Source organism: Geotrypetes seraphini, chromosome 14, assembly GCF_902459505.1.
Source record: "Geotrypetes seraphini chromosome 14, aGeoSer1.1, whole genome shotgun sequence".
NCBI classification, from domain to species: Eukaryota; Metazoa; Chordata; class Amphibia; order Gymnophiona; family Dermophiidae; genus Geotrypetes; species Geotrypetes seraphini.
In genome coordinates, this window is record NC_047097.1 from 1,683,529 (window position 1) to 1,711,019 (window position 27,491).

The following is a 27,491-nucleotide window of genomic DNA, read 5'->3' on the forward strand; positions in this document are numbered from 1 at the left end:
AAACTAAAGGGGCAGCAGATCCCTCTAGTGCAGGAGGAGATTCAATGCCAGGGTGAATACTTCTGCATGATCATGGGGATATTACCCATCTATCCAGAATGACACCTATTGCATCTTAATTCTGCTCTTCCTCTAAAGAAGGAGAAATAGGTCATTAAACAAAACAGGATATTTGAGAAATATAAAGGACATCAGATGTTTAGAGTCCTGTATGGTTTGATCACTCCTAGTGCAGCAAGGTGAGAAGGTGCAACTACTTTAACTTGTAATTTATATTCTGCATATTCTATGCAGATTACAAATTATTCAGACACTCAAGCATTTTCCCTAAACTGCCCCAGTGGGCTCCCACTCTATCTAATGTACCTGGGGCACTGGAAGTAAAATGACATGCCCAGGGTCACAAGGGGCAGTGCAGGATTCACTCCCACAGCCCCAATAGAAAAAGAACACACTTCATGGGATAAGACACTTTTATTCATAAGCTAGTTACAAAGGTCTGCAATGAGAGCGCCTGTATGTGTACCACAGTGCTGCCACAGCCAGGATTGCCACAGCCATGAAAAATGTTACAAGAGTCCAGAGGAGAATCCAGCTTGTGGGGGAAGTATTGAGAGGTTCTGCATGAAAAGAAAAATGTGAAGAGCTACTTGAACCAGGCACAACTTATGCTGAGCTAACACAATGAAGATGCCAACAGTGCATAGAACATTACCATGTGACTAAAAGCACACTTATTGCCCCATTCTTCAGATTTACTGCCTTAGTATGAGCCAGATTACTGTCATTCATAAAACCTTTCAGAAAAAGTTTCCATGGCTTCCCCTTCACATGTAAGCCCCAGCAAGAACCTCACCATGTTGGTCTTGTGTTTTGTCAGGGAGAGACTCTGACTCCAAGAAGGACACAGGTCCATAGGAGCTCACCAGATCCAGAGAGTCATTCAAAGCCTGGTGCTGTAGGTACAGGAACCTCCGCCGCCCTGGAAGAAAGGGGGAGGGGGTAACTACAGATCAAGCCTCTTGGATGTCTGAGCTAGACATCAATTACTCATACTTCATTCTTTTACTGGCTGGAAGATACTAACATTCTGTGCTTCTAGGTAACGGTACTGAATGTTCCAAGCTATTCCTCTCACTGATCATTGCTGCAGCCTCTCACCCATCCCCTGCACTCTATCCTTCCCTATATTCCTCCATTATGCTTCATTCCCTTTGAGCTCAGTTTGTTTCATCAGTATAGCAAAGCACTACAGTACATGCTCATATGACTTACTATATTATTTTCTAGCAGCCTTTAATCTTAAACAGAGAAAGGGAGGACACTAGCACTCACTTGTTTGACATCTTGGCACACAAGAGTCCACTCTGGTAGGATGGCAGGCAGAGGCACTGCAGAAAAAATAAACCTAGAAGAGAAGCACACCAATCAAGATGCTACCGCCCTATTTCCACCTTACCTCCTGGAGACCAGGAGATTAATGAACAATTTCAAGAAAGTGAATTTGGTTGAGGGGCACAACTGTGAGACAAGGGCTAATATGCGCTAACCCCCTCTTTATCATCTATAGGATTCTGAGGTTCTAGGTCTTACTGTATGCTGCCATTGATTTATACCAGAGTGATGTGCAGATTAGCTACAAGGGTCCTATTCATCTTCATTTTAGCTTGCACTTCATGAGGCAGGGCTGGGCTGTACTCACCACCATTGGTTCTTCCAGTATTTGACCCTTTATATAGCTTGTTAGGGATGGTACCAATCCCCTGCATGGTGCCCTCAATCTCATCATGCAGGCAATAGCACTGCCATCCCCTGTTGATTTAAGAGAAGCAATTATGACAGCATGAGTAACCCCTTCAGATCAACTTGAGTTTGAACCCGATAAGAGAAACCAGGAAATAAAGGAGGAATCCTTTCTTCCTAGGTGCATAGTATTAACCAATACCTATGGCCAAGGAGGAACCCAACTCCATACCCTCCAAAAAGGTGTTATTGAAAGGGGATTGCTCCATGATCAGATGGGGAAAGAAGGCAAGATGATGTTTTCAATTGCTGTGCTTTCATTTGTTTAGCATTAACAAATTAATATTTTGTGTCCCTGATTTTTAACATGTGAAGACTAATACCAGTTCCATAGACAGAAGCCAATAAGCTTAGACAGCAATCAATGGAGCCCTGAGACAACAGAAGCTATTTCGCAGAACTTAATCACAAAATGTCTGCTCCATCACTCCCAAACAAAATTGTGACCCAATATTTTACTACCTGCACCCTACTGAAAACCCAAGGAGTCCAGTTTTTTTAACTGGACAAGATTTCATCTTTGATACAAAAGGGTCATTCTGGATTCTTTTATGTTGAAGATCTAGACCAGTAGTCTCAAACTCACAGCCCAGGGCCACATGCGGCCCACCAGGAATTATTTGGAGGCCCTCAGTATGTTTCTCATAAACACAAAAGTAAAACAGTATCTTAATTATATTAAAATTTATAGCTAAAGAGACATATGATAAAGACTTAGCCAAAAGGAAAGATTTATAAACGAAAGAGTTTTACCTCATGCAAAATTGGCATTTCTTTAACAAGACATTAACTATTTTTTCTGAGGCCCTCCCAAGTACCTACAAATCCAAAATGTGGCCCTGCAAAGGGTTTGAGTTGGAGACTACTGATCTAGACCAAGAGTGTTCAATTGGGAACTTGTCAGAAGCAATCAACATAATTCTAAATTTAATAGATGCTGGCACTGTCATTAATATAGGGACTCTGGATCATCTGTTAGATTTTTGTCCATCGAGACTTAGTTTCTGGAAGTCAATATGGGGACAAATTAATCTTATTCTTGAAGCTTCTATTCCTTTATCATATGAAGCTATAATTTGTGGTATGTTACTACATTTTAAGCCTACTTTAGATAAGTACAGAAGTCGCCTTTTCCCCGATATTGAAGGGAATAGCTGTTCAATTAATCACACATAATTGGAAAAACCATGACAGGATTAATTACACTTTCTGGTGGGTAAATGTGTACCACATAAATATGAAAGAATGATGGCTGAATGTTTGGGGATTAGTAAGCTCTTTAATGATATATGGAGCCCATTGGCTAGTTTTGTTACATTGTAGTAAGGGACACGTTTCTTTTTTTCATTGATTTCCTTATACATCCAGGGAGGGTGGGTGGGTTTGAGGAAGGAAATGTATTTTTAAAAAGTTAAATTTAATTATAATATTGTATTCACATCAAATGTATTATTTTAGAATGAAGATGAGGATGGGAGAAAATAATTGTTTTAATGTATAATGTTAAGTGTGTGTTCTACAGTATTTCTGATTTACCATTTGTATTACACTATCAAAGTTTGAAAATCAATTAATATTTATGAAAAAAAAATGCAAACATCAGGTTTTCCAGAGGTCTCAACAGCTACCCCTTTTTGATTCAAGGCACCCTTAGTAATTTCACAGCATCTCCAAGTTAATACCATTTAAGTGGGGGGTGGGGAGGGGATGGTTAGATATCTACAGCTTAACACACTGTGGTCAGCGGTCCCAGCATATTTCTCCTCTTTAACTTCATCCCTGCAGAGGCAAGATGCTACAACAGAAGGAAAGTTTCCGGGTTGAAGGAACAGCATTTAAACTGTTGTATGGGGAAGGGAGGTAGGGTGCTGAACTGGCAGCAAGTTTGTGCCTTCCTCTGTGGAACAGTTTGGGAAACACCGTCTTAAGACTACTTCAAGGGGCTCAAGGCAAGGTAGTCCCTACATGCATTTGTTTAGGGGAACTATCCAGCAGAAAAGTTAACTACTATGCAACAAAAAAATGCCAGGTGTGGCTTTGTCATTGAGCAAAGTTTCTCCCTGTGACGAAAGTTCCAGGAAGGTCTTACTGCAGCCCACATATGTAGAGGAAATAGTCAATTTAATCCATCTGGAAAATTGAGGCTTTAGACGCAGACCTCCCTTTCTTGGCAAGACTGGTCAGAACAAAAAGGTGGTCCAATACGTGAAATTTATTGGTAAACTTCAAGGTACTAGAGAAATACTCGCTTGACATCCAACAAACGCCCCAACACCTTATCCTTTTTCTCAGGCCCTGTAGGGTGAAAAGTGGGCAAACACTTCCCAATTGATGTGAAAGGCAGAGACTTTCAGTAAGAAGGATGGAACTGTGCGCCAAAGAGACTTCTGAAACTTAAGGAATGGTTCCTTAGACAGAGCTTGTAACAAACTTGTCTCACCGACATAAATCACCACCAGAAACACCATCTTGACTAAGATGCAGACAGGAAGCCTCATGTAGGGGCTCATATGAAGCTCCGAGCCTTTAATACAGTGTTAAGATCCCAGGAGGGGAAAGGAGACACTGGAGGGTGCAACTGAAGGGCCCCTTTAAATGAACCAAGTGATGACATTCAGGTGAGAGACCAGAGAGCCTCTTTCTACCCTCCCACCTGGGGGGGTGGGGGGAACCAGAGACCATTCCCCTGAGAAAGTCAGCCTGCACATTCATGCCTGCAAGGGACTGCAAATGAGCTTCTATCTACCAAAAGAGAAGTGGAGCTTCTAGGTGTTAATAGTGCACTTCTGGTGCCTCCTTGCCTGTTTATATAGGCCACTGCTGTCGCATTGTCTGAGAAGATTGGCTGCCTGTGGTGAAGTGGTTTGAACTACAGCCTCAGCACCCAGAAGGTGTGGGTTCATACCCCACACTGCTCCTTCTGACCCTGGGCAAGTCACTTAATTCTCCACTGCCCCAGGTACATTAGATAGCTTGCGAGCCCAAATAGGGAAAATGCTTGAAATATCTGTATGGAAACAGATTTGAGTTACAAAGATACACAAGTCCCAACTCCTAAAGCACTAGTCAAATGGCTTAGAGTTCTTGTTGATTTATGAACCATTTTTGCTAAGCCAGTATCCAATGTTCCTGAACTGGGTGTCTGTTGCAATAACACCCCCCTCTCCCCCAACCGTAAAGGCTGGCAGTCGTTAGAAGCTCCCAGGAGTAAATTTGGAGATGCAAGCCCCTTTAGAGGGCAGCCAGCTGCAGCCACCAATGCAGACTGTTCTTTTTCAGACTTGCTTCAGCAACTGCTTCCCTGGATACCAGAGGTGAAGGAGACCATTGAGAGAGAAGAGGGTTTTGAGGCCTCATGTGTGCTCTTGCCCAAGGGACCACCCTCTGACTGACTCCCATAGCATGGCATTATTGTCAAGTTCTAAGGATGATGGCAGCAGATTTGTAGCAGGTCTAAAATTTTCTTCTGGAAGACAGACCTGGCCCAAGGTCATGCCGAACAAAATTCCCAGGTACTCCAGTCACTGGAGTCTTCTCCAGCAGATTCTTCCTGAAGCTGACAATCTATTCCAAGTCCTGAAGGAGTTGAACCACTCAAAACTGCCAGTTCATTCTTCCTTGGACAGGGCTCTGAATAGCTAATTGTTCAAATACGGGGGCACAAGGATCCCTGCCTTGTGGAGGTGTGCTGCCGTGACCACCATCACCTTGTAAAAAGTGTGATGTGCAGTTGAGGCTGAAGGGTAGCGCCGAGAACGGGAAATGCTCCTCCAGCACATGAAACAACAAGTACCTCCTGTGGGCCAGAAAAATGGGAACGTGGAGATAGGCTTCTGTTAAATTGAGGGAAGCAAGAAACTGTCAGCACCACTGCCGCTATGACTGACTGAATGGTTTCCATGTGGCATTTTCAGTGCAGCCTTGACTGATTTGAGGTCCAGAATTGGTCTCCAGTCTGAGCCTCTCTTTGGTACAATGAGGTTTATGGAGTATCTACCCAAGCCTGATTGTTTGTCCAGTACTGGCTCTATGGCACAAAGGATCCAGTAGCCTTTGTACTGTTGACCAGATTGAATGCTTTCCTGGCTGGCGAATCTATAAAGATCTGGAAGAGGGGCACAAAACTTGCAAACTTGAATGGTCTGCACCTATCTGAGCCCAGACTGACCAAAGGGCCGACAACCTGCCCCCTATCTGGGGGGTGGCTTGGCCCCTGTCATGGTATCATTGTGCTTTCTTGGAGGATGGGGAGAGACAAAAGCCAGAGGCTTGCTGTCTCCTATCCCTGCTGAACCTCTGAAAAGACATTTGCATTGCTTGGCCTCCTGCAAAAGATGGAATCTTCAAGTCGTTCAGGGTGACTGTCCAAAACGCTGGCCATCAGGTCACCCAGACCTTGCCAAATAGCATCTGCCCTTGAAGGGGAAACCTGCTGATAGTGGGTTTAGAGACTTATCTCCTGCCCTCTGGTCCAGGGCCACTGCTGTTTCTGGACCGCTGCTCTCATGCGGAAAACCAGACTCAAGCCACAGAAACTGCATCCTGGGACTATAGTGGCATGGAATTGAACTTTATCTATCTCCTCCCAATCTATGTCAGACAGAACTTTAGTCCAATTCTGTGTCCTCATCTGGTCAGGGAACATGCCAAGGGAGATTCTGTGCCATCGCTTCAGTCATACTGAATGCAGATGCTGAGGACCCTCAGAAATTCAAATAGGTATGCCACATAAGGGCTCACAAAATCTGGGGTGAAGCCTTGTATTGGGGGGAGGGGGGGGTCAAGGACCCAGCCACCGCACATCTGTGCTTGGACAATGCACTTTCAGTGGGCTCTAGAAAGGGGCTCTTCTCTTGGAAACACCTCTTGTGGATCCCCAGCTCTGGTGGATTCTAAGGAGGCTGAGCCCAATGCTCCCACCTGTTCTCTGTATGCTCCGCCATACCCAGGCCATGGATGATCCTCAGTGTCCTGGCATGATTTAGAGTAGAAGACCTGAAAGGGGGGGGGGTGTCTATCCCATTGATTTTAAGTATAATCAAGGGGTTTTGAGGTTGATGGAAGCTTTAGAAAAAAGCATCATTTAAAATTCAGGATGGAAGCCATCAATAAAATTGCGCTAAACACACATGGGGACTTCCCTGAAGTACATAAAATATGATCAGGCTGGGCTACAATTCTGAGGTAATGTAATAGCACATAAGATCCAAGCTATGGCAGCTTCAGTTTAATTCTTATGTTCCATTCCCATAGGTGAAATCTGCAACACAACCACTTGGTTCTCAGTTCACACATTCACGTCTTGCTACTGTCTGAAATCTTTTTCCAGATGGGATGGTCACTTTGGCCAAGCAGTATTACAAAATTTATTCTCTTAATGGCCAACTCTCCCTCCATCCCATTGTAATAAACTAGGGAGACCCACATGTGAATATGCTGCCTCCTTGTTCTAGGATAAAGAAGTTACTTATTGTAATAGGTGTTATGAGGATAGCAAGCAGATTATTCTCACATCCCACCCTCCTCCCCTGGCTTCTTAGTTTACTTACAGAACTTTGAAGCATGAGATTGACGCAATCAATGCCTTGGCATTGAATGACATGTTAAAGAGTGTCGATGCCTTGATGAAGATTGTTGATGAGATAAGCCAGAACATCGAAGTGAAGAACGATGTCTTGAGGTAGAACATCAGAGATGGGGAATGACGATGCCTCACAAAAGATCCTTGAGAAGTAGCTCAATGCTCTGATGGATAACTGACATCAGTACCTTGAAGCCTCGTAGTGCTATGCTTAGGCTAGGCTGGTACCTAAGAAGTCTGTTAGCACTGGCATGCAGTGCAATTTTGACATATTACTGAGCTCATCAAGTTACTCCCAGAAAGTATGCACCACTACCGATGGTTCATCAACCAGTACCATCTGTGCAGCAGGTTGCCTTGGAGTGGATGACCTCGATGAGGAAGCACACCACAAAGCAGAGACAACCTGCAAAGCTGGAGAATGATGGCATCATGGGACTCAATGCTGTTGAGTCCTGTGACGCTTGCTGGGAAGTGGATGACTTCTTAGCTGGCTTCCCTGATGCTGTACGATTGTCCAATGTCAATGCAGGAGTTTGATGTCAACAGCACCAAATACTTGCTGGTGTCTATGGCTGAGCCGAACAGCTTTTCCTGTTCAGTTTGACAAGCCTTGATAGAGCACTGAATCAACTCTGTGTTCAGGGCCTAAACACTATAGACACCAACTATGAGGGTCGGTGATGGAAATAAGCAGCCGAAACCCTACAGCACTTCTTAAACCCATCAAAAAAGTTTTGACATGGATCGAAACACACTTTTCGGCAAGATTTAAACTCAGTTTTGAAAATGAAGGAGACCCACTATGGAAAAACCCAAAGGCTGAAGCCTGAGATTGAAAAGGAAAATTTTATTTTATTTTTTTTAAACAAAAAGGTATTAAATGAAAAAAATTAGAAACTAAGAAAAAGAACTGAGATATTGTGAGCAGACGTCTGGCAGGAAGGCACTCGCACATGTACAGTGCGGGCAAGTCAAAAAGTTTCTCAAAATTTAAAGTTGACAGTACACTTTTAAACTGTCTGTACCAGGCTCTGTGGATGACGTCACCCAAATGTGAGAATATGCTGCCTGCTTGTCCTAGGATAAGCAGCTTATACATACATGTAAGCCCCCCCCCACTAACTGGGAAGGGGCAACACAAAAGTATATCTGCTTTTAGTAGATCATAAGCTGGGACCAGCGTTAAGCTGGTAGGCCCTCACAAGCACTCTACACAGTCTTCCTTACTTTGAAATGAAGCAGACCACTCCAGTAGTTAAAAGCCAACCTTACTTCTTCCAGTGGAAGAAGAGGCACATTTGAATTCAGTTCCAACAAAACAGGCATTGTGTACATTCGGCTCTTCCCATCTCCCACTTTCCCTTTTTATTCCAGTAAGTCTATTTATCCCCACACTTCTTAAAAAATTTTATTTTAATACTCTGATAATTGTAAACCATTTAGGTATGTTTTTGATAAATGGTATATCAAAGATTAAATAAAACTTGAAACTTTCTTTATCCCAACTCATTTTAAAAGGAAAAATCTCCCAACAAAATAATCCTCTGTTTTGGCTGGATTGTGATCTGTTGGGGAGAGATATGACCAAAGACAATTCTCTAGCCCAAAGCATGAGCTGAAAGAGTCCCTCTGATGAGATCACTTATTTGTTTCTAATCTAACCTATGGTTTATATACCGGGTCATCTCCTAGTGGAGCTTGACTGTTCACATATAATTAAGACTAGAGCATATAGCAGACAACATAGGAGAAAGAACTATTTAAAAACTAAGTACATAAGAAAAATAACTATAATCATCAGTTTGTTGAGGCTGTAGCTAAACCATTTAAAAATTAACAAAATTTTCAGGAATTTACAAAATAATTGCAGCTGGCCTAAAAGCTTAATGAAGTCAGGAAGTTCATTCCAAATCTCTACAAACTTGAAAACAAAAGATCGACTGACCTTCCCAGTACTGGGCACCGTACTTAAGGATATGGCGTTACTCGAGAGGGTTCAGTAAAGAGCGACGTGATTGATAAAAGGTATGGAAAACCTTTCATATGCTGAAAGATTGGAGAAACTGGGTCTCTTTTCCCTGGAAAAGCGGAGGCTTAGAGGGGACATGATAGAGACTTACAAGATCATGAAGGGCATAGAGAAAGTGCAGAGGGACAGATTTTTAAAACTTTTGAAAACTACAAGAACGAGAGTGCATTTGGAAAAATTAAGAGGGGACAGATTCAGAACCAATGCTAGGAAATTCTTCTTTACCCAGAGGGTGGTGGACACCTTCCAGAGGGTGTGATAGGACAGAGCACAATATTGGGGTTCAAGAAAGGATTAGACAATTTCCTGAAGGAAAAGGAGATAGAAGGGTATAGATAGAGGAATACTACACAGGTCCTGGACTGCGTGAGAAGACTGCTGGGCATGATGGACTTCTGGTCTGACCCAGAGGCAATGCTTATGTTTCTTAAAGGAAGGGAAGGCTAACTTATCTTTGTGTGTTTCTCAAATGGCAAAGGATCAAAATATTCCATTGAGAAGATTTGAAGATTATGCATGCGCATTTGAACTAGATCCTAAAGCTAACTGGGAGCCAGTGAAGCTTTATCAACAAAGGGGAAACATGATATTTTTCCCAAAAATGAGCTGAGCTGCAGTATTCTGTATTAACTGAAATCGTTTTAGACTGCTCTGCTTAATGCCCAAATTTGTTTCTTTGAATCCGTCATTCAGAGGTCCGAGTACTACCTGAGTCTCATTCACTGCATGTTTTCCAGAAGTTGCTAGAACCCAAAAGGCTGGGTCTCCAACTGCATTAACATGCAAATCGGATTTCACATAGCAGCCACCTTTGGCAGTCCTAAGCCTAGGGACCGCTATCAACCATTATAACTCCAGAAATTGTGGTCAGGGGAAATTAATGAAGCATGTCGTCTACCCCTGGCTACATATAAGTGAAATGGAGAATACTCCTGTTGTGAAGCAACTGTTTGAAAGAGAAATAAGAGCAAGGCATAATACAACATTTAGCATCCTAATGGAGAAGTGGCAGTTCCAGATAAGTAGCCTATTAGGAAGTCAGGATTATAAAAATATCTTTAGCATTGAATCTCATTACTACTGTAGACTGATCAAATACTAACAGTGGTTTTGTTTTTGACAGAATCAGATATGTTCACAGTAGTTTTTTTGAAAAGTTTAAGCATCTGTGGTATTTTGATGTGGAGGTTTTTTTATGACCAGTGATTAAAAGCTTGCCTATGAGCATTTTGTATTGGATGTCTTTTACCACTTATACAGTATAATTCTTACATAAAGTGCTTCCACTGCTAGTCAGATGTTGGACTTGAACCTGAATCTGCTCATCTTTCATAGTTTGATTTATTGGTGTTACTTCAATCCCATCCCATCCCATGAGTTTTTCCTAAGGTTATCTTAGGATTTTGTTAGTCTGCCTTTGGAGTAGTCATTTAAGAAGCAAAGGCTTTCAATAAGTTGGAAAACTGTTCTTACCTGTCCTGCTAAGGCTTTCTGTGGACTGGAATCCAGGAAGGCAAAAGTTGCAACAGAGAAGCGCTGATAGTGTGAATGGAGAGGCAGTGCAGATCCCACAAGCACTGGTAGAGTTCGATAATTGTCTCCAGAAAAAGGACACCTTTAGGAAAGGGGATGGGGGAGAGAATAAACTTGATAGTATATTACTAATACCAGCCAACAAAGGCCAGGCCCGGTCATGGTGTCAAGTACTTTCTTTAAGAGAAGGTCAAAGCTGCAACAGGGAAAGACTGGACCATGAGAATATTCTAGCCCCTACTAAATCCATCCCTGGCTCAAGTTTTGCACTAAGCTTTAGTCTTAAAGATCTTCACCTAAGATCTAATTTGAAGACTTGAAGCTCAGATGAAAACAGAGTTCCTGAGCCAAGCTAAAGGTTTGTGACCCTATTTTCAGGAAGCTTTACTGACATAAAAGGTATGCGATTTGTTTGTGTGTAATTGTATTTTATGACTATTTTGTAAGCTGCCTAGGATTAGGCAGGTAAGAAAATTTTAAATAATGCTCCTAATTTAGGCCTGCCATTTGTTTGTATGGCTTTATAAACCAACCTCACTGCTAAGCTCCTTGCCTTAAAACCATTCTTACCAACCACTTAATTCTTCTAAAAGAATAGCAAAACCAAATAACCTTACTAAGTACATATGTTTGTCAATTTATGACTACAACTCAAAAGGATTTCAGCTCCTAACTCCTTCAGCGCTGCAAGACACACACACGCTCTGTTACTGTACATTAACCATGTAAGAGACAATCCCTCTCAAAGCAGCTTACAGTTTAGTCAGAGACCTGGAGTGGGGAATTACAAAATAGACATTAGTACTTCACAGGTCGGTCGAAGTTAGGCTGGAGCTTGATGCACAGAGAGCAAAAGGACAGAAGGGATGGAGTCTGAAGTTGACAGAGAAGGGTACAGTCGAGACTTACCTGAATGGCACTACCACTACCTTCCTGAACAATTGCCTTATCCGGAACAACTCAACCAGGTCAAGGAGAACTTGGACTCCATTCACACACCTCCCAATCAAAAAGATGTACGATGGACTACTAGCAATTCAGGCAGCGAAACTAGACCATCTCGCCCACATACTGTTAATAACGTCCAATTACAAATCCTTCCGAAGAGAAATAAGACCCTGCTATTCAGAAACTTTTGTCAAGACTAGCTAATGCCGTGCTTAAGAATCCCTGATTTCAGTCTTGAGACTCTGCCTTGAGATTAGCACCTGATCTTGTAATTCTCCTGGAAATATCTAGCTTACCTCTTTTGTAATCTACCTAGAACTGTGAGGTTAAGGTAGAATAAAAGTCACTAATATAATGCAATAAGAGGAGAGATACTGATAAGCTGCAGAGTGAACGCACTTTTAGGTCATTGAGGAATGAACTGTATGCGGAAGCAGATAGGGAGCCAATGGAGTGACTTGAGGAGACGGGTAACATGAGCATAGTGAAAGCAGAGAAATATAAAGGCATGCAGCAGAATTTTGAACAGATTGACGGGGAGAGAGACAGTTTAGTGGAAGAACTGTGAGAAGCCGATTGCAGTAATCCAGGCAAAAAGAAATGGGAGTGTGGATAAGGATTTTGACAGTGTGATCAGACAGGAAAGGTCAGATTTTGGTGATATTATATAGAAAAAAAAATAAAATAGTAATGACAGGCTTTAGCGGTCTGTTGGATTTGTACATAGGAGAGAGAGAGAGACAATGAGTCAAAGATAGGACGGGGTGAGGGGGGGGGGAGAGAAATCCCAGAACAGAACCCAAACAAGGCAGAGAAAACCAGAAGTCACAGCAGATTAGCCAGGTAGGAAATGAGAATGAAATGAAATAAATTTTGCTGATCATAAGATATCAGAGATGGGGGTCCATCCACAATTTTCCAGAAGAAACTAACATGCCCATCTCTTTAGGTTAGTGGGACAAGACAATTTCAATTTCTCTGCTATAGTGCGTTAAGGATTCACTTTTGTATTATACAAAGAACCAAAGCTAGATCTAGAAGCATTTTCTACTTCAAGAGACCATCAGCTCAGTTGTCATGCAGAGATCAGGTTTCCAGTCGGACCTCAGTTAGGCTGAATCTCCCCCCCCCTCCCCAACTATAACAACTGCTGAAAGAGAATTGGGGGGGGGGGGAACTGCAGCTAGCACCTTGCGTGCTCCTGAAGGATGCTACTGATGCTCAACAGCCCAGGCTGAAGCTTCTGTCAGTCAAGGAACTAAGCAAATGCCGGGGGCCTAGAACTTGGAGCTCCATAAACATTCAGCAGGCTGGCTGAACAGGTCCCTGAAGGATGCACCTGCCAGCTGCAGGTACTGGTCCTGGAGCCACAAAAAAACATGCACTGAAAGACTACAAAAACACTGTAAAGAAATAAAGGGAGTAGATCAGAATGACACCTTCATGCTCGTCTGCAGAAGGAAGAACTGAAGGGGGCAGCAGAGATCAGGGAGAAAGAAGAGCTGTAAAGCTGCGATTGAAATCTTCTGCAAAGTGCTCACGACTAAATGAAGATAACCCTACTGTTCAGCATACCATTCTTAATGCACTGTTAGATTGTAAGCTCTGAGCAGGATTGTCTCTTAAATGTGTTGATGTACAGCACTGTGTATGTCTATTGGCGATACAGAAATGTTAAGAGTAGTAGCAGCAGCAGCAGCATCCCCACAAGGAAAGGCTTCAAGTCTGATTGCCTGCTGCTCAGGAGTGGGGGGGGGGGGAAGGGGGAATGGCTTCTGCCCCATGTTAAGGGAAAGGGATTGGGACTTGCATATTGCCTTTTTGTAGTTTTACAAGTACACTCAAGAGTAATTTACATACAGGTACTTCAGTCTAATGTACCTGGGGCACTGGAGGATTGATTGACTTGCCCAGTGTCACAGGGAGCAGGGCAGGGTTTCTGAGGACGTAGCTTTAACCACTGTGCCACAACTCTCCTACTGGGAAAGGAGTCATCAGGGGAGGTGGGGAGAATTTGCCTTCACCTGATGCTCACCTTCCCAGACTAAAAAAGCCATTTCTAATACAGATTAGAACAGACCAACTTCATGCCCCAAAGAGCTTCAGCTAAAGTCTACACATTAACAAACGATGAATTCCAAAGTCTGTGGAAGGTCCAATAATTCCATGTGATCCCAAGTCTGCTTTGAGAAGCATTTAGCCTTAGTCCCAAGGTAACAGTTACTAGTCCACGTGGTGGTTTGGAACACTTAAGAATCCAGCCTTAACTTGCTATGCGGCCTCAGAGACCAGTGCTCCCACCCCTATGCAGTGGCCAGTGACCTACTAATCTTTCATTAAATAGAGACTATAAGTAGCTTTAGAGCAAACTAATGCAACTTACTTGTCCACCAGGATTGGCCACTGAGACCCCCACATGGGGTTTGAGGTAGGGGCAGCCCAGCACTGATGAAGCACCAACACCAAACGTGGATCTGCCCTGTGCAGGAGTCTAACCTCAATATACACTGGGTCTCTAAGGACCTTGCTTACAGGATATTCAGCCTCTGTGTAATAAGAGCTGTACTGGGCATCTGGAGGGAGGAAGAACAAATACAATAAGGCGGTGACTTCTCCAGGTCAGTCCCCTTCAACAGGAAGCTACAATTACAATGTGCGTGTGACTTACCTCTGGCAATCCTCATCTCCAGGTGCAGCGGTCCAGCCCCAGTGACAGCAGGCAACGGGGGTGGTGTGAAGACCTCTACTTGGAGAGGCAGAAAGTCACGGGCAGAGTAACTACAACGCACAACCAGACTAGAAAGACAACAAAAAGGGGACAGATGCTTTGAGAACAGACTTTCCTAGTATCCGATATGCTTGAACATCTGAGCTCTGTAGAGTCTGTTATAGAACTAGCATAGGGGTGGCCAACCATGGTCTAAGGGCCACAACCTAGCATAGGTTTGGACAGGTTCCTGGAGGAAAAGTCCATAGTCTGTTATTGAGAAAGATATGGGGGAAGCCACTCCTTGCCCTGGATTGGTAGCATGCAATATTGCTACATCTTGGGTTTTGGCCAGGTACTAGTGACCTGGATTGGCCACTGTGAGAACAGGCTACTGGGCTTGAACCATTGGTCTGACCAAGTAAGGCTATTCTTATGTTTATCTGCATATACAGTAAAACCTAGGTTTGCAAGCATAATTCATTCCAAAAACATGCTTGTAATCGGAAACTCATATCAAAGTGAATTTCCCCATAAGAAATAATGGAAACTAAGATTTGTTCCACAACCCAAAAAACTTTAATACAAAATACTGTATGTACTCTTATTGTAAGAGCTTGTTTGTTTATCAAGTTAACATTTAATAAAATGTTTTGCAAAACACTTCCATACCAAGTTACTTGCAATCCAAGGTTTTACTGTACTGTTTTAAGTTGGATCATGCATATTCCTTGTGGAAATCTTTTTTTAAAAAAACAAACAAACAAATAAAACCCAAACAAACTAGGATGTGGCCCTCAAGGACTGTAGTTGGACCAGGGTAGACTAGTGAACAGACCAGAGAATCCCATCCTGCGATTTGTTTTCTTATTTAAAATTACAAGTAGCGAGAGTTGTACAGCTAGCCTATTTTGCTATGAGAAAGTTATCACAGTTGAAAAATGTATTAACAGGTTGGGATCTGAGACAAGTGGTTCAAACAATGCTTGATTATTATAATGGGGTTATCTGGGACTGCCTTTGTCTCACCTATGAAAACTTTAGAGTGTGCAGAACTCAGCAGCTTGGATCTCGATGGGGTCATCCTGTTTTGAAGGCATTTCCTCAATTTTGAGAAACTTCATGGGTTACTATGTCCAATAAGTCTTGAAAATTGTCCAACAAGGTATTCATGGTACCTTACCTGAATATCTGAATAAGTCCAAATAGATCTTTAAGATCAGAAATTTGTATGTTACTGGGACATATGTAAAAGGAAGTAGTGAAAGTCCTGCTTTTTGGTAACAGGCTCATTGTTATGGAATAGAATTTTGGCAGTAACATAATTATGTAAAATGTTCTACATTTTCAGAAACTGCCTGGGATAGGCATGTGGGATCTCTTAGAGAGATAGAGATATGGTTATTGTGGATGGGCCATTTGACCTTTACCTGCCATCATGTTTCTATGCTTCTATGACTTTTCCTCTATGAGGAGAATTCCAGTGAAAACAGCTTAAAAGAGGTGGTAAGAACTTAGGAAAATGAAGCATCCTAACATCTAAGACCTAGAAACCTCCCTATTTAGAACAAAGATAAAGTTTTAGATGGATATATAATTAGTCCAGGTTGAAATCAAATCAAGTTTCCATAATGAACACTAGAAGCTGGAATTAAGACTTAACAGTGGGGTGATTCTATCTGATTGCAGAAGTCTAGCTCTTTTGTTTGCAGTTTAACTAGTTTTAGAACTGCCTGAGTAAAATTGCAGGCAAGTTGGGAAATTTACCCCCCCCCCAAAAAAAAATAAAACAAAACAAAGCCACCCCCCAGACCCCACTTTGTCTGTTCCGGAATTGTTGACTCCTGGCCGTTTGTTTAAACATTAAAAAAAAAAACAAAAAAAACCCAAAACAAACAAACAAAAAAACAACCCTTTTGTATCACTATCTGAAGTTCAAGCATCTAATTCCAAGTACTTTTTCCACAGAGGAAATATTTTAGTTATGTAGGAAATCTCAGGGGGTCAGTCAAATATTCCCAGAATCTTTAGTTGGGATTCATATTTAAAGCTATCTAAATGCAGACTCATTCCAGATATCATTGGATTGACCAATAGAGAATTTTTTTTTTTTTTTTTTAGTGAACAAAACAAACCTATCCATCCTTATTATACTGTATAGTGGTGCCTCACACAACGAACTTAATTGGTTCCAGGAGCAAGTTTGTTATGCGAAAAGCGTTTTCCCATAACAATACATGTTAAAAAAATAATTCGTTCTGTAGCATAAAATATGCTAAGATGACATAAAAAAAGATAAATTTTTTGTTATTATTTTTATTTAGATACATCTAACATAATTGTTTTTTAAAACAACACACATTTTTTAAATTTAAAGACAGACTAAGTAGAGTCTAATTTTACAGTGAGAGAGGGCAGAGTCTCAGCGGCAAAAACTGGGACTTAACTGTTCATTTTTTAAATGCCTGCATGGTTGAAAATGTTGTCCATTTCCTTGGGCAGATCATTCTGTCTATAATACTAGTTTATACTTATTACAAAATGGTCTTAATGGATAAGCTTTTTTTTTCCTGTTTCTTTCAATATGTAAACAGAATGCCAATGGTGAGAGAGAACAAAGCTGTTATTTTTCTAGCATCGGGGAAGCTGCGAGAGTAGCTCCGCCCCCCTCAACACATCAGCAGTAGGCGCCGGGCCCCTGCGAGCCGACGGTCCGCCACTGCACAGGGAGCCAGGCGGAGAGAGGGCAGTTAAGCGCGGTGCCTGCGCGGAAGGATGCAGCTCGGTCGACTTCGTTGTGTGAAACGAAGTTCGTTGTGGGAAGCAAGACATGAAGTTCGTTGTGCGCAGCGTTCGCTGTGCGAGGCACCACTGTATATACAATCTGAAAAGTGATGTATCAACAGGAATTCTGAGTGGATTCAAAACAAAGTTGGACAAGTTCCTGCCAAACCAGAATGTATGCAGGTAAGGCTAGTCTGTTAGGGCCACCGCGATGGACCATTGATCTGACCCAGCAGCGACAATTCTTATGATTTTAATAAAATGGATCTCATCTGCATATTTATAAGCTCTAACCTGCTGCCGTAAGCATTTGGAATATAGTATTTTATTCATTCAATTTTCTATACCGTTCTCCCAGGAGAGCTCAGAACAGTTTATATGCATTTATTCAGGTACTCAAGCATTTTTTCCTCTCTGCCCCGGCGGGCTCACAATCTATTTAATGTACCCGAGGCAATAGGGGGATTAAGTGACTTGCCCAGGGTCACAAGGAGCAGCGTGGGTTTGAACCCACAACCTCAGGCTGCAGCTTTAACCACTAAGCCACACTCTCCCCCGATAGGACTCTGTAATGTGATTTCCCAGGAATAGAATTTTTGAAAACTACTTTGCATGATCTTTAAAGAAAGCCTGTAAACCACATCAAATCATTTCCTTCTCTACCAGGAGAACTCAAACCATGTCAACCAAATCAAACACACAACAGCTCTGTCCTCTACCCAAGAAAGATTGGTATGAACTGTAAAACTGGATCAAGAACCACTGTAAGGCGAGTTCTATCAAATCTCTTCTGAAAGAAGAAATACGCTAATCAGACCCGTCAATGGATCACGGATTGGGGGGGAGGGGGGCTCTGAAAGGTGTAAATCGTACCTCTAGATCTAGACCCAACATCTAAAATTTTTCCCCGATAGGACCGTTTAGAGGTGGGGGAGTTTTGCCTATATAATGCTCCCTATTTCCTACCAGGGAATACAGACTACATATAGGCGAGGTCTGGGTCTTACAGGAAAGCAGTCTGTTAATTATTGGTGTATGCATGTTTTTATCATCCACTTTGGATAAAGACAAGTCTAGAAATAACACAAAAAATTTGCATACCCTGGGGAAAATAAAGTAAGACAAGAATTCGTTTTAGGAATTGTGTGGTGAATATGGGCTAAGATAGATTTCCCTACAGAAAAAGAAACAAAAAAACAAACAATCCTCAGGATTATATCCACCACTGGGCAAAGGGAAAAATTGTGCTTGGAGCAAACTATTTGAGTGAGCAATGCAGGGAGGCCGTGGTAAGAGAATAACTCAGCTATACTCAACACTCCTTATATATTCCTTGATTGGACGTGGCAACTAATTATGAATTGAGCAATGGGAGAAAGATATTTGAACCTATTGTCAAGCAATTTATGGTAATATACACCTTGAGATTAATAAAAATGGTTAAAGCTCATTGGCAAGAGTGAAGGTCAATAAATTTGTGTCATATGGTAGACTTGCCTGAAGATTCAGCCTTATTGGACGTTTGTGTTGACCACTTTAATAAGTAGAGAGGTATCTTATCCTATGAAGGTAGAATATTGTTTGATCATTTCAAGGCACCTGACTCTTTAAAAACCAGAGCTCCACAAGCTTGTGACTTGCCTTTTTTGATAGCAAGTAAGGCAGCCTACCCCTTTCAAGTAAGAGAGAAAAAAGGGACTATCTACCAAGTGACAAAAATTATGGTGGCCATGGATGTTTAGCTCAGGTTTCGTGAAGTTCAGGACATTTATGGAGACTTGGAAAGGCCACAACTGGGAGACCACCTGATAAGGTGGATCAAGTTCCCTTTCTCCAAGTAAACTGACGACTATCAAGACAAAACAGTATTAGCTTGTGGAGAGAAAAATGGTGATGGAATTCAACAAATAGAGGATTTCTAATTAGAGAACGAAGGATGCAAGTTAAGTTAAAGAACTAGGACTGGTACTGGACAGAGTTGCGTGTTGTGTCCCATATGTGGTGATTTTGGATCAGATGGGCTGGGGGAGGGCATCAATGGGAACTCCACCAACTTGGAACATGAGGACGTTACAGGCCAGACTTTGCAGTAGATATCCTGCAAACAATGGGATGGCTGGAGTGAGCTTGGACGGCAACTTCAGCAGTTGGAATTTAGGGCAATACCAGGTGGACTTTAGTCTATGTCCCAGAAATATCTAAGAAGAGACAAGTTAATTTAGTCATGTATTTTTAATGGGAATAACTAATGGGCAGACTGGATGGACCGTTCAGGTCTTTGTTAATTCTAAATCCGATAAATTTGTTGTAATTAACTCTGCCCTCTTCATCTACGAAGTTGGCTAACTTGTTGTAAATTTCCTTTTCATCTGCCAATTTTTGGCTACAGTTGTTGTTAACCCGATAAATTTGTTGTAAATCTACAAGTTCATGTGGATCCTAATCTAATTTAATGTAAACCGCCTAGAACTCGCTGGGTATGGCGGTATATAAGAATAAAATTATTATTATTATTTCTTTTTTAAGTTCAGTTAAGACATACGGAATGGACTTACTGCATCCTTTGGCAAGACGGATAGGAGTGAGGGAGCTCGAGTTTATTTTTTTTGTGCAAGAACAAAGCTAAACATTGAAACACACTAATCAACTGGCTCACTATTACCTACATGCTCATACCTTCAAGAAGTTTTGACTCCAGGGGATGCCAATTGTTAGACTAGCTACCATTTTGCCTGGCTCTCCTAGGAGTCTTCAAAATCTGCTTTACATTATCTAGCCATAGTATGACAACTGATAGTATTTAAGCATTTAAACAATAAAGGCCAACAACCTTATTTCATGTGCAAGTTTCTTTTTTATGATTGACGTTTACAAGATCCGAGTGGTATAGAACAGGTGGTACAAATGAGTTGATTTTTGATCCAGGGGATATGCTAAATTATAGGGAAATACTTTGAAAGCCAATAGGATGACATTTTTTACTCAGAGTAGTTAACATCCTCTGGTAATGCATTCCAGATGGATTTATAAAAGATTTAGACAAGTTCCTGGAGGAAAGTCTATAATTTTTCAGTAAGACATGGGGGAAACCAATGCTTGCTCTGAGATGAGTAGCATGCAATGTTGTTACTATTTGGGTTTCTGCCAACTGTAGAAAGAGCCCTGGTCTGACCTAATATAGCTATTCTTATTTTGTACATTCTGTATTTATAGTATTTAACTTGTGTTTTTATTTATTGGATATTTGTTGTTAGCTTAGATGCTATTTCAGTTGTTTAGATTTTATTTACACACATCCCTGACACAGGCTTTGGCCAAATGTTTGGTCAATAAGTGCTTTGTTCCTTGTCTTGGGGTAATCTGGAATCATTTTCAGTACCAGCTATTGAAGCATTTGCCCATTTTAGGGAACGTCATAAGGACTTACGCAAAAGTGGCATCCCTGGTGATGGAGCCAGCTCGTCCTTTCTGTACATGGATGCTGGAGCTCAGTGTAGTCTCATACATCAGCCTGTCACCCGTAAGCTGCAGGAGAAAAAATGTTTCAAAATTGCCGTACTAGACAGATCATGGCTAATCGGGTCAGAAGGACACTCCTCCCACTTGGCTCCCCAGGACAACAACATTGTCATATCACCAACCTTGAATGTTGTGCCACATTGTCTAAGTGAGAAGCGGAAGAGCAGAAACGTGTCCGTCTTCACCAAGGGATGACATGCTGGGCTGGTATCTGGGAAGTGGACTTTGTCCAGAACTACAGGATTGTCCAACATGTCCCGGGAGATAACCACAATAAAATAACCATCTGAGGTGCACTGAGCTGTGGCTAGAAAAAGCAAAACAAAAAGTAGCAAGACAGATTGAACCGAGGCAATGCAGACACCCAAAAACAGGTATGGTGGAGTAGTGAACAAATGGAGTCAAACAGATCTTAAAGGAAAAAAAAAAAAAAATAGCCCTTATAAACCATATCAAGCCCTGGAGTCACTAGTTCCAGAGGCCAATAGCTTTCAAAAACTATCCAAAAAGCATGAAACTGGGGGAAGCTCAAAATAGGCTATCAGGTCAGGGAGGGCTGAAAAAGGCCTTCCAAGATTACCCAATGCCTTTGTGGAACATGGTGCAACAGTTAGACATCACACCAACCCAGCAGAACTGTATATAGGGAGCAAATTGTTAGACCCCCCCCCCTTCTCTTCATGTTGCGCAATTGCTCTTTAGAAAGAGCATCAAGATGCCTTTCTCCATATTAGTCAGGAAAGTGATCTAAATTCAAATCTCCCTTCCAGTTTAAAACTTTCAAGAGGTGGGGTTACCTACTTCATTCCCCTCCCCCACCCTTTACAAGTCTATCAGAGAACATAAGAGGGTTACGCGAGACTTATCCCAGATAAGGCATGGCAACATGATTTGAACCTGGTTTTCCTGCGTTCCAACCATTAACCTCCCAGACTGCTTATCTAAATTTAAAGATCTTACTAAACTTCTCTTTTCAGTAAAGCCTTTTAACTAGATACCTCTGTTCCTGTCTTCTCCATTTCTTTTCCTAGTCTTATCACTGATGGAGACAAGGATGAACACATGAGTCGTGTTTTTAATCTGTGTGTTAGTATGAATGTGTATTCTGTTCTAAGCTAGTGGTTTGTATACCACATTGATCCATCTGTTGCAAAATAATGGTATATCAAGGACAAATAAAGCCTATTCCTTCCAGCTGCCAGTCTAACCCCTTTTCTTCCTCTGGCATCCTTGCACTGAAGAATTACAACTGAAAGAGTTCCCCTCTTACAGAGGTTTCACTTCTGCTTTCCTGAACTCACTTTTCACTGTCTGCGCCATTTGATATACTAGGTGATTCGCCAGCTTTCTATCCTTTTCTCAGACTTAAGGTCAATCCCTTGAAATTGCTAGAACAGATCCTCCTAGAATGAAAATGTAACTGGACATCATGCTTCTACTGTATACCTAACCAAGTAAATAGGATTTTTAAAGATCTTTGTTGTGGGTTTAAGTATGCACTAGTGATTCAATTTGTGGCTGCCCATGACGTCTTGTACCGACAACTGCTGTTTGCTGCCCCCTCAGGCAATTGCTTGGTCTACTTAAGAGCCCCGAGAACTCCCTTCTTTTGCAATTCAAGGGCAGAAATCGCATGAAACTTCTGAAGTGGTTCCTACCAGGCATTAGATATCCCAGGTGAGCCTTCAGCTTTGCTCCACCTTCCCAAGTCAGCTGTCATGCCCCTAGACCCCCGAAATTCTATTTAACTCTGTTATACCATATAAACGGATCTTATGAAACCAAAGTGATCAGATTTGAATCCATTTACCAGGGAAATGATTAGACCTGGATAGTCCACTGTGCTCATTAGGAGGAGCTTGCAATATGAACTGTATCGAGGCAAAGTTTGTTAGCAAGATGACGTTACTTGCCACAAGGCACAAAATCTCAGCATGCTCTCAGTGGAAATTGGTAGCACAGATTGCACCAATTTCTCCAAAGATGACAGCCCACCTGAGTTGCTGTAATAACAGGGCATGGCAGAGTCTGAGGCGTTATAGCAGCAGCCAGCGTGGAGGCAGGATTCCTTGCTGATACCAGTTTGTCCACAGATGATCTTCCCAGAGCCCACCTGGCAGCGCTTCTCTGGAGAGTAGATACCTGGAATTACTTCAAGTAAAGTACAAAAAATTAAAGAAAAAAAGTTCCCCTCAAAGCCATTTCCAGTTTAAATCAAAAACTTTTCACTCAAGTTTTGACCTCCCTACTCCCTCCACTGCTCCTCCCCCACCCTTACCCATCTCTTTTGGAGGGCCAAAGCAGCCAACAGGCAGGTCCTTTCCCTCAGATCCAGTTCTTATCTGGAGTCATCAGGTAGGTCACTGCTGGAACCTGCTAAAATGTTAGCCACAGAAGCTGATAAGATTGCAAGGGACCAGGACTTCTCAATCCCAGCCCAAGGCCACATTTTCAGGATATCCTGAATTTGCACGAGAGACATTGGCATCCCAAAGAAGCATTCATTGTAGATATCCTGAAAATCTGGCCTACCTGTGGCCCTCGAGGACTGAGTTGAGTAGCCCTGTCGTAGGCCTTCCCATCAACCATACAGCCTCTGCTGAACCAAGTACTATTGGCGCACAGTAAAATTCAAAGTCTTAAGCTTCACAATTCATGTGTAGGGCTGTCGAGATTTAACGGCTGGGCTCAGCGGTCTCAGCCCAATTACTTTCAAGCACAACTGCTTCTGACTCTCACAAATATGGCTCTCGTGAGAGGGAACAGCAGGAGTTTAGGCATTGTCACTCAAGGGGGTATGCAGTGCCGCCAGCACATTGCATTTCAAAAGTCACTATCTTGGCCATATGGGCAGAAGGAAAAGGCAGAGATGAACAGAATAGAAACTAACCTCCAGCCTCTTCCTAAAGCTCTAATGGCGGATGCTGTTTTAGGCAAGATAGTTTTTGACTATGAGTGGGGACATGAGGCAAGTAGAAACTATGCTTGAATAGAGTTAGCAAGGTTATGGGTATGTGGGGGGAAAGGACTAGTAAATTGGGAAAAACCAATTTAGGAATCACAGCAAGGCTTAGGAAGGGGGAGCAATAAAGGGACAAGTAACATAGGCCTGGGGAGACTGATCAACTGGAGAGCAATGGAAGGAGGCAGCAGAGTCGCAGCACAGTTTACAGGCCCTTAAAAACACACAGTACATGTGCACTGCTGGTACTCAGGATCTCTGGGATTGGAGGGGAGGGGAATTTGGATCCATCTTATCCCACTTCTGTTCATCCTACCTCTGAGGAATAAACCCACTACACAGGGTTCTTCCAAAGGAGGATAAACACACTTGTAGACTAAAGCAGAAACTGGGAATCCCTCTTGCCATCGTTTAAGTCCTACAGCTGGTTCTTAGAAAATGACAAGGACAAATTTTCCCCGTCTCATTCCTGCAAGCTCTCATCCTCATCTGCGCATAGGAAAACCCGTACATGTCTTCTTTTTAAAGAGCTGTCTAGGTGCCCGGAGGGATTTCCAAAACCCAGCAGTTTGTCCAGGTTTTAGAAGTCCCCAACCTCTGAGCCACATCTGGAGGGCATCTGCATCAACATCCGCAGACATGAGCTCAGGATGGTTTGTGTAGGGGTGGAATGGGACAGGACCAGGCATCGTTTTTTCTAAAGGAAATCGGGCAACCTTATCTGCACGAACCTTGAACACTTTAAAATCATAAGCATTCGAGGCTTGTGCATTTTAAGGCAGAGCTTACAGGGATATTGAGAGGAAAGAACAGGCAAGCAGCATTGTCCAGAGCCCTCCTGCCAACCAAGTACAATGCACAGGGGTGGCAAGAATACAGATGTGCAGGCAGAGGCTCCTCACCTCATTCTTTCCAGTCACAAGCTAACCAAGGCAAAAAGTCTGCCTCAAGCCACTGAAGTCAGCATAATCGAGGGAGGCTCATGCCAGTACCTAGTTTGTCTAGGTACTAACCCTGCCCCAACTATTCCTGTCTGTTCATTGTTTGGGGAGGGGGAGGGTGGCTCAGTCTGCAAGCTCCAGGGCCCAAGACAGCTTAAGATGACCCTGCATAAAAACTCAAGGCAAGATTTGATGTATACTGCCTTTGTGTGTTAACACATTCAAAGCGGTTTATATAAATATAGATACTTATTTTGTACCTGGGGCAAGGGAGGATTAAGGGACTTGCCCAGGGTCACATGGAGCAATATTGGGATTTGATCCTACAAACGCTGGGTGCAGAGGCAGAAGCTCTACCACTTGGCCAGGTCTCATCTCTCATGCCCCTGCCCTTGTTTTAGAACAACCTTATGCATCTTAACAAATGTACAACCATTTTGAAACACAAGATAAAGCAGAGATACCAATAGCCCCGCTGAGGGCTGTTTTCAGACACCTACATGCTGGTTTGAAAGGCTTCATAGTCTTCTGCAGGATGGTGAAAGGCAATGATGAGGAAAGGTTTGCAGTTTTCAGTGGGACAGTGGAAGATAATGTGGTCATCTGCAGGTTGGTGGAAGATGATAGGACAGGCTTTGTAGACACAAACAGGTCAGTGAAAGACTGCGTAGGCTTCTGCAGCATGGTGGGAGGTGATGTTGCAAACGCTTCAGAGACGGAGTCAGGTTTAGGACACACCATGCTGACTTTCTTAGCGTAAGTCACCTCCTGAGACACGTTTATAAGTTCCACAAGGATGTTCAGATGGAAGGTTTGCCCCTGCATAGAGAGAACTATATAATTCATCCAAGGATACAGAGGCACACAGCCCAGAGGTAGTGCACATACCTACACCAGCAATTCCTCTTACCCTGTTTGTTTGGGGTTTTTTAGGGCAGTGGGGGGAGAAGGAGAACAATATGCTTTTAAGTACTATAGATGCTTTATTCTCTACAAGAATTAACAAATCCTTCTAGTCTAAGCAGCACATATAATGAACATAGGTACAGAATATGTATTAACACAAGCACTAGGCAAGGCGGAGAGAGATGAGAAAGGCTCACACACCTTTTGCAACACATGACATCCATGGTACCCTGCTGAGAATACAAAGGTTGCATTGTCTGGCCAGGATAGGAAGTGGTGACACTCTGAGCAATCTTTGACTTCAAATAGGTTACCAAATTCATCTGGAAGAGAGAAAGGAAGTTTAATAGCAGGGTATCTGGCAGCCCATTTGACAGGGGTCACGCAGTGGCTTACCTAGCTTGGTTGCCACCCAGGGTGGAGTTTCCTCCCTCCTCCAGGCACAACATCCCCAACTCAAGCAGTAAGGGGATTGCAGACCCACAACTCTGCCAGAACCCACCCACTTCATCCTCAACTTCCTTTTCCAGGACAGGGGATTGGCATAGCCAACAGCCATGCACCTATATGTTATGGCTCTGTGACTGCTTAGTGCAACCAGGGAACCAAGAACCTTACCCTTAGTACATCACTGGTAATACAAGATACCCACAGGCTCCCTCTAAGGGCAGAGAAATATGTAGATGTAATCAGGATTGACCATAAGATACTACAGTAAGACTTGGCACAGCTGTCATGAACAGCACCAAAAAAGAAGCCCTCAGACACCCTATGCTAGAGTAGCAAGAGTACTTTCTGTACATCAGGACTGAGGATCCATGTGGATAGAAGGGACATAGGAGCCAGATTTTCAGAGTTATTAGGGGTGCTAAACTCAACACAAGTGAACGCGCCCTAGTCACAGGGAAAGGAGCGCTCAAGCACCCAGAGAATTGGTACCTATGGCAGGACTGAGGGGCACAGTTGTACGTATCTCAATACTAAGTAGCAGGTGTTGCTTAGGAGATTGCTACACAACCAACTCCCAGGGCAGGACAAGAAACATACATTTGTTACTCAAGCCACAACAACATCGAGAAGTGCCTAGTAAATTGTTAGATCTTGAGGAAGTAATTAACCCCCTAAGAGTCAGCTGTCTAACAGTTTGTAATTCACTGCCTTATCCAGCACACAGTACGCATTTATTAAAACACCCCATATATTACACAGAGCAAAAAACCACACAGCTCTCCTCAACCATCAGATAACAAAAGCCTTTCAGAAGCTCTACAAAGGCCACATTAGATGTCTGATCTCTAGGCCTGGTCTTAATCATATCATTTGAAGTATCTTAGGCAAAAATCAACTTTTCAGACTGTTCCCCACTCCCAAAAGCTTATCCATCCACTTTTAACAACCACACAGACAAACCTTACCAAAGGCCTTAAAGAAGACATGTGGCGTCCTCCAGGGTTTCACTACCAGCTGCATGCCATGCTGCCCACAATCATAGCTGATTAATGCATGCAGGGTACCTTTGCTATAAGGGATACCAAACATGAAAAAGCAAAACAGCCAGCCTCCACCGTAGTCCCAGAACCAACCCATAACCCCTAACAGCCACTAAGTAAATGCAGTCAGTAACTGGAAGAACTTTCTATATAGGCAGGAGCTAATAACCTTTATACAGGCACCACCTGTGTGAAACTTCTCTTCTAGGGACCGAGGGAAAATTATAATTAATGTGATTTGGGCTCTCTCATTGTAAACCTTTTCTGTGTATTATGTTTAAGTCC

At 42.6% G+C, this 27,491-nt stretch overlaps 1 protein-coding gene across 1 annotated transcript; it reads right to left on the bottom strand.

The window, feature by feature from the left end:
* Window positions 1-455: 455 nt before the first annotated feature.
* On the bottom strand, window positions 456-27,334 carry LOC117348072 (zona pellucida sperm-binding protein 1-like). The gene is made up of 12 exons (XM_033919727.1): window positions 27,132-27,334; window positions 25,918-26,039; window positions 25,311-25,629; window positions 22,903-23,058; window positions 21,030-21,214; window positions 20,816-20,913; window positions 14,566-14,693; window positions 14,281-14,470; window positions 10,890-11,031; window positions 1,336-1,408; window positions 857-982; window positions 456-620 (listed from the first exon to the last, which is right to left on the bottom strand). Exons 1-12 carry the CDS (start codon window positions 27,301-27,303, stop codon window positions 490-492), a joined length of 1,842 nt encoding a protein of 613 aa, XP_033775618.1. The 5' UTR covers window positions 27,304-27,334; the 3' UTR covers window positions 456-489.
* Window positions 27,335-27,491: the final 157 nt, after the last annotated feature.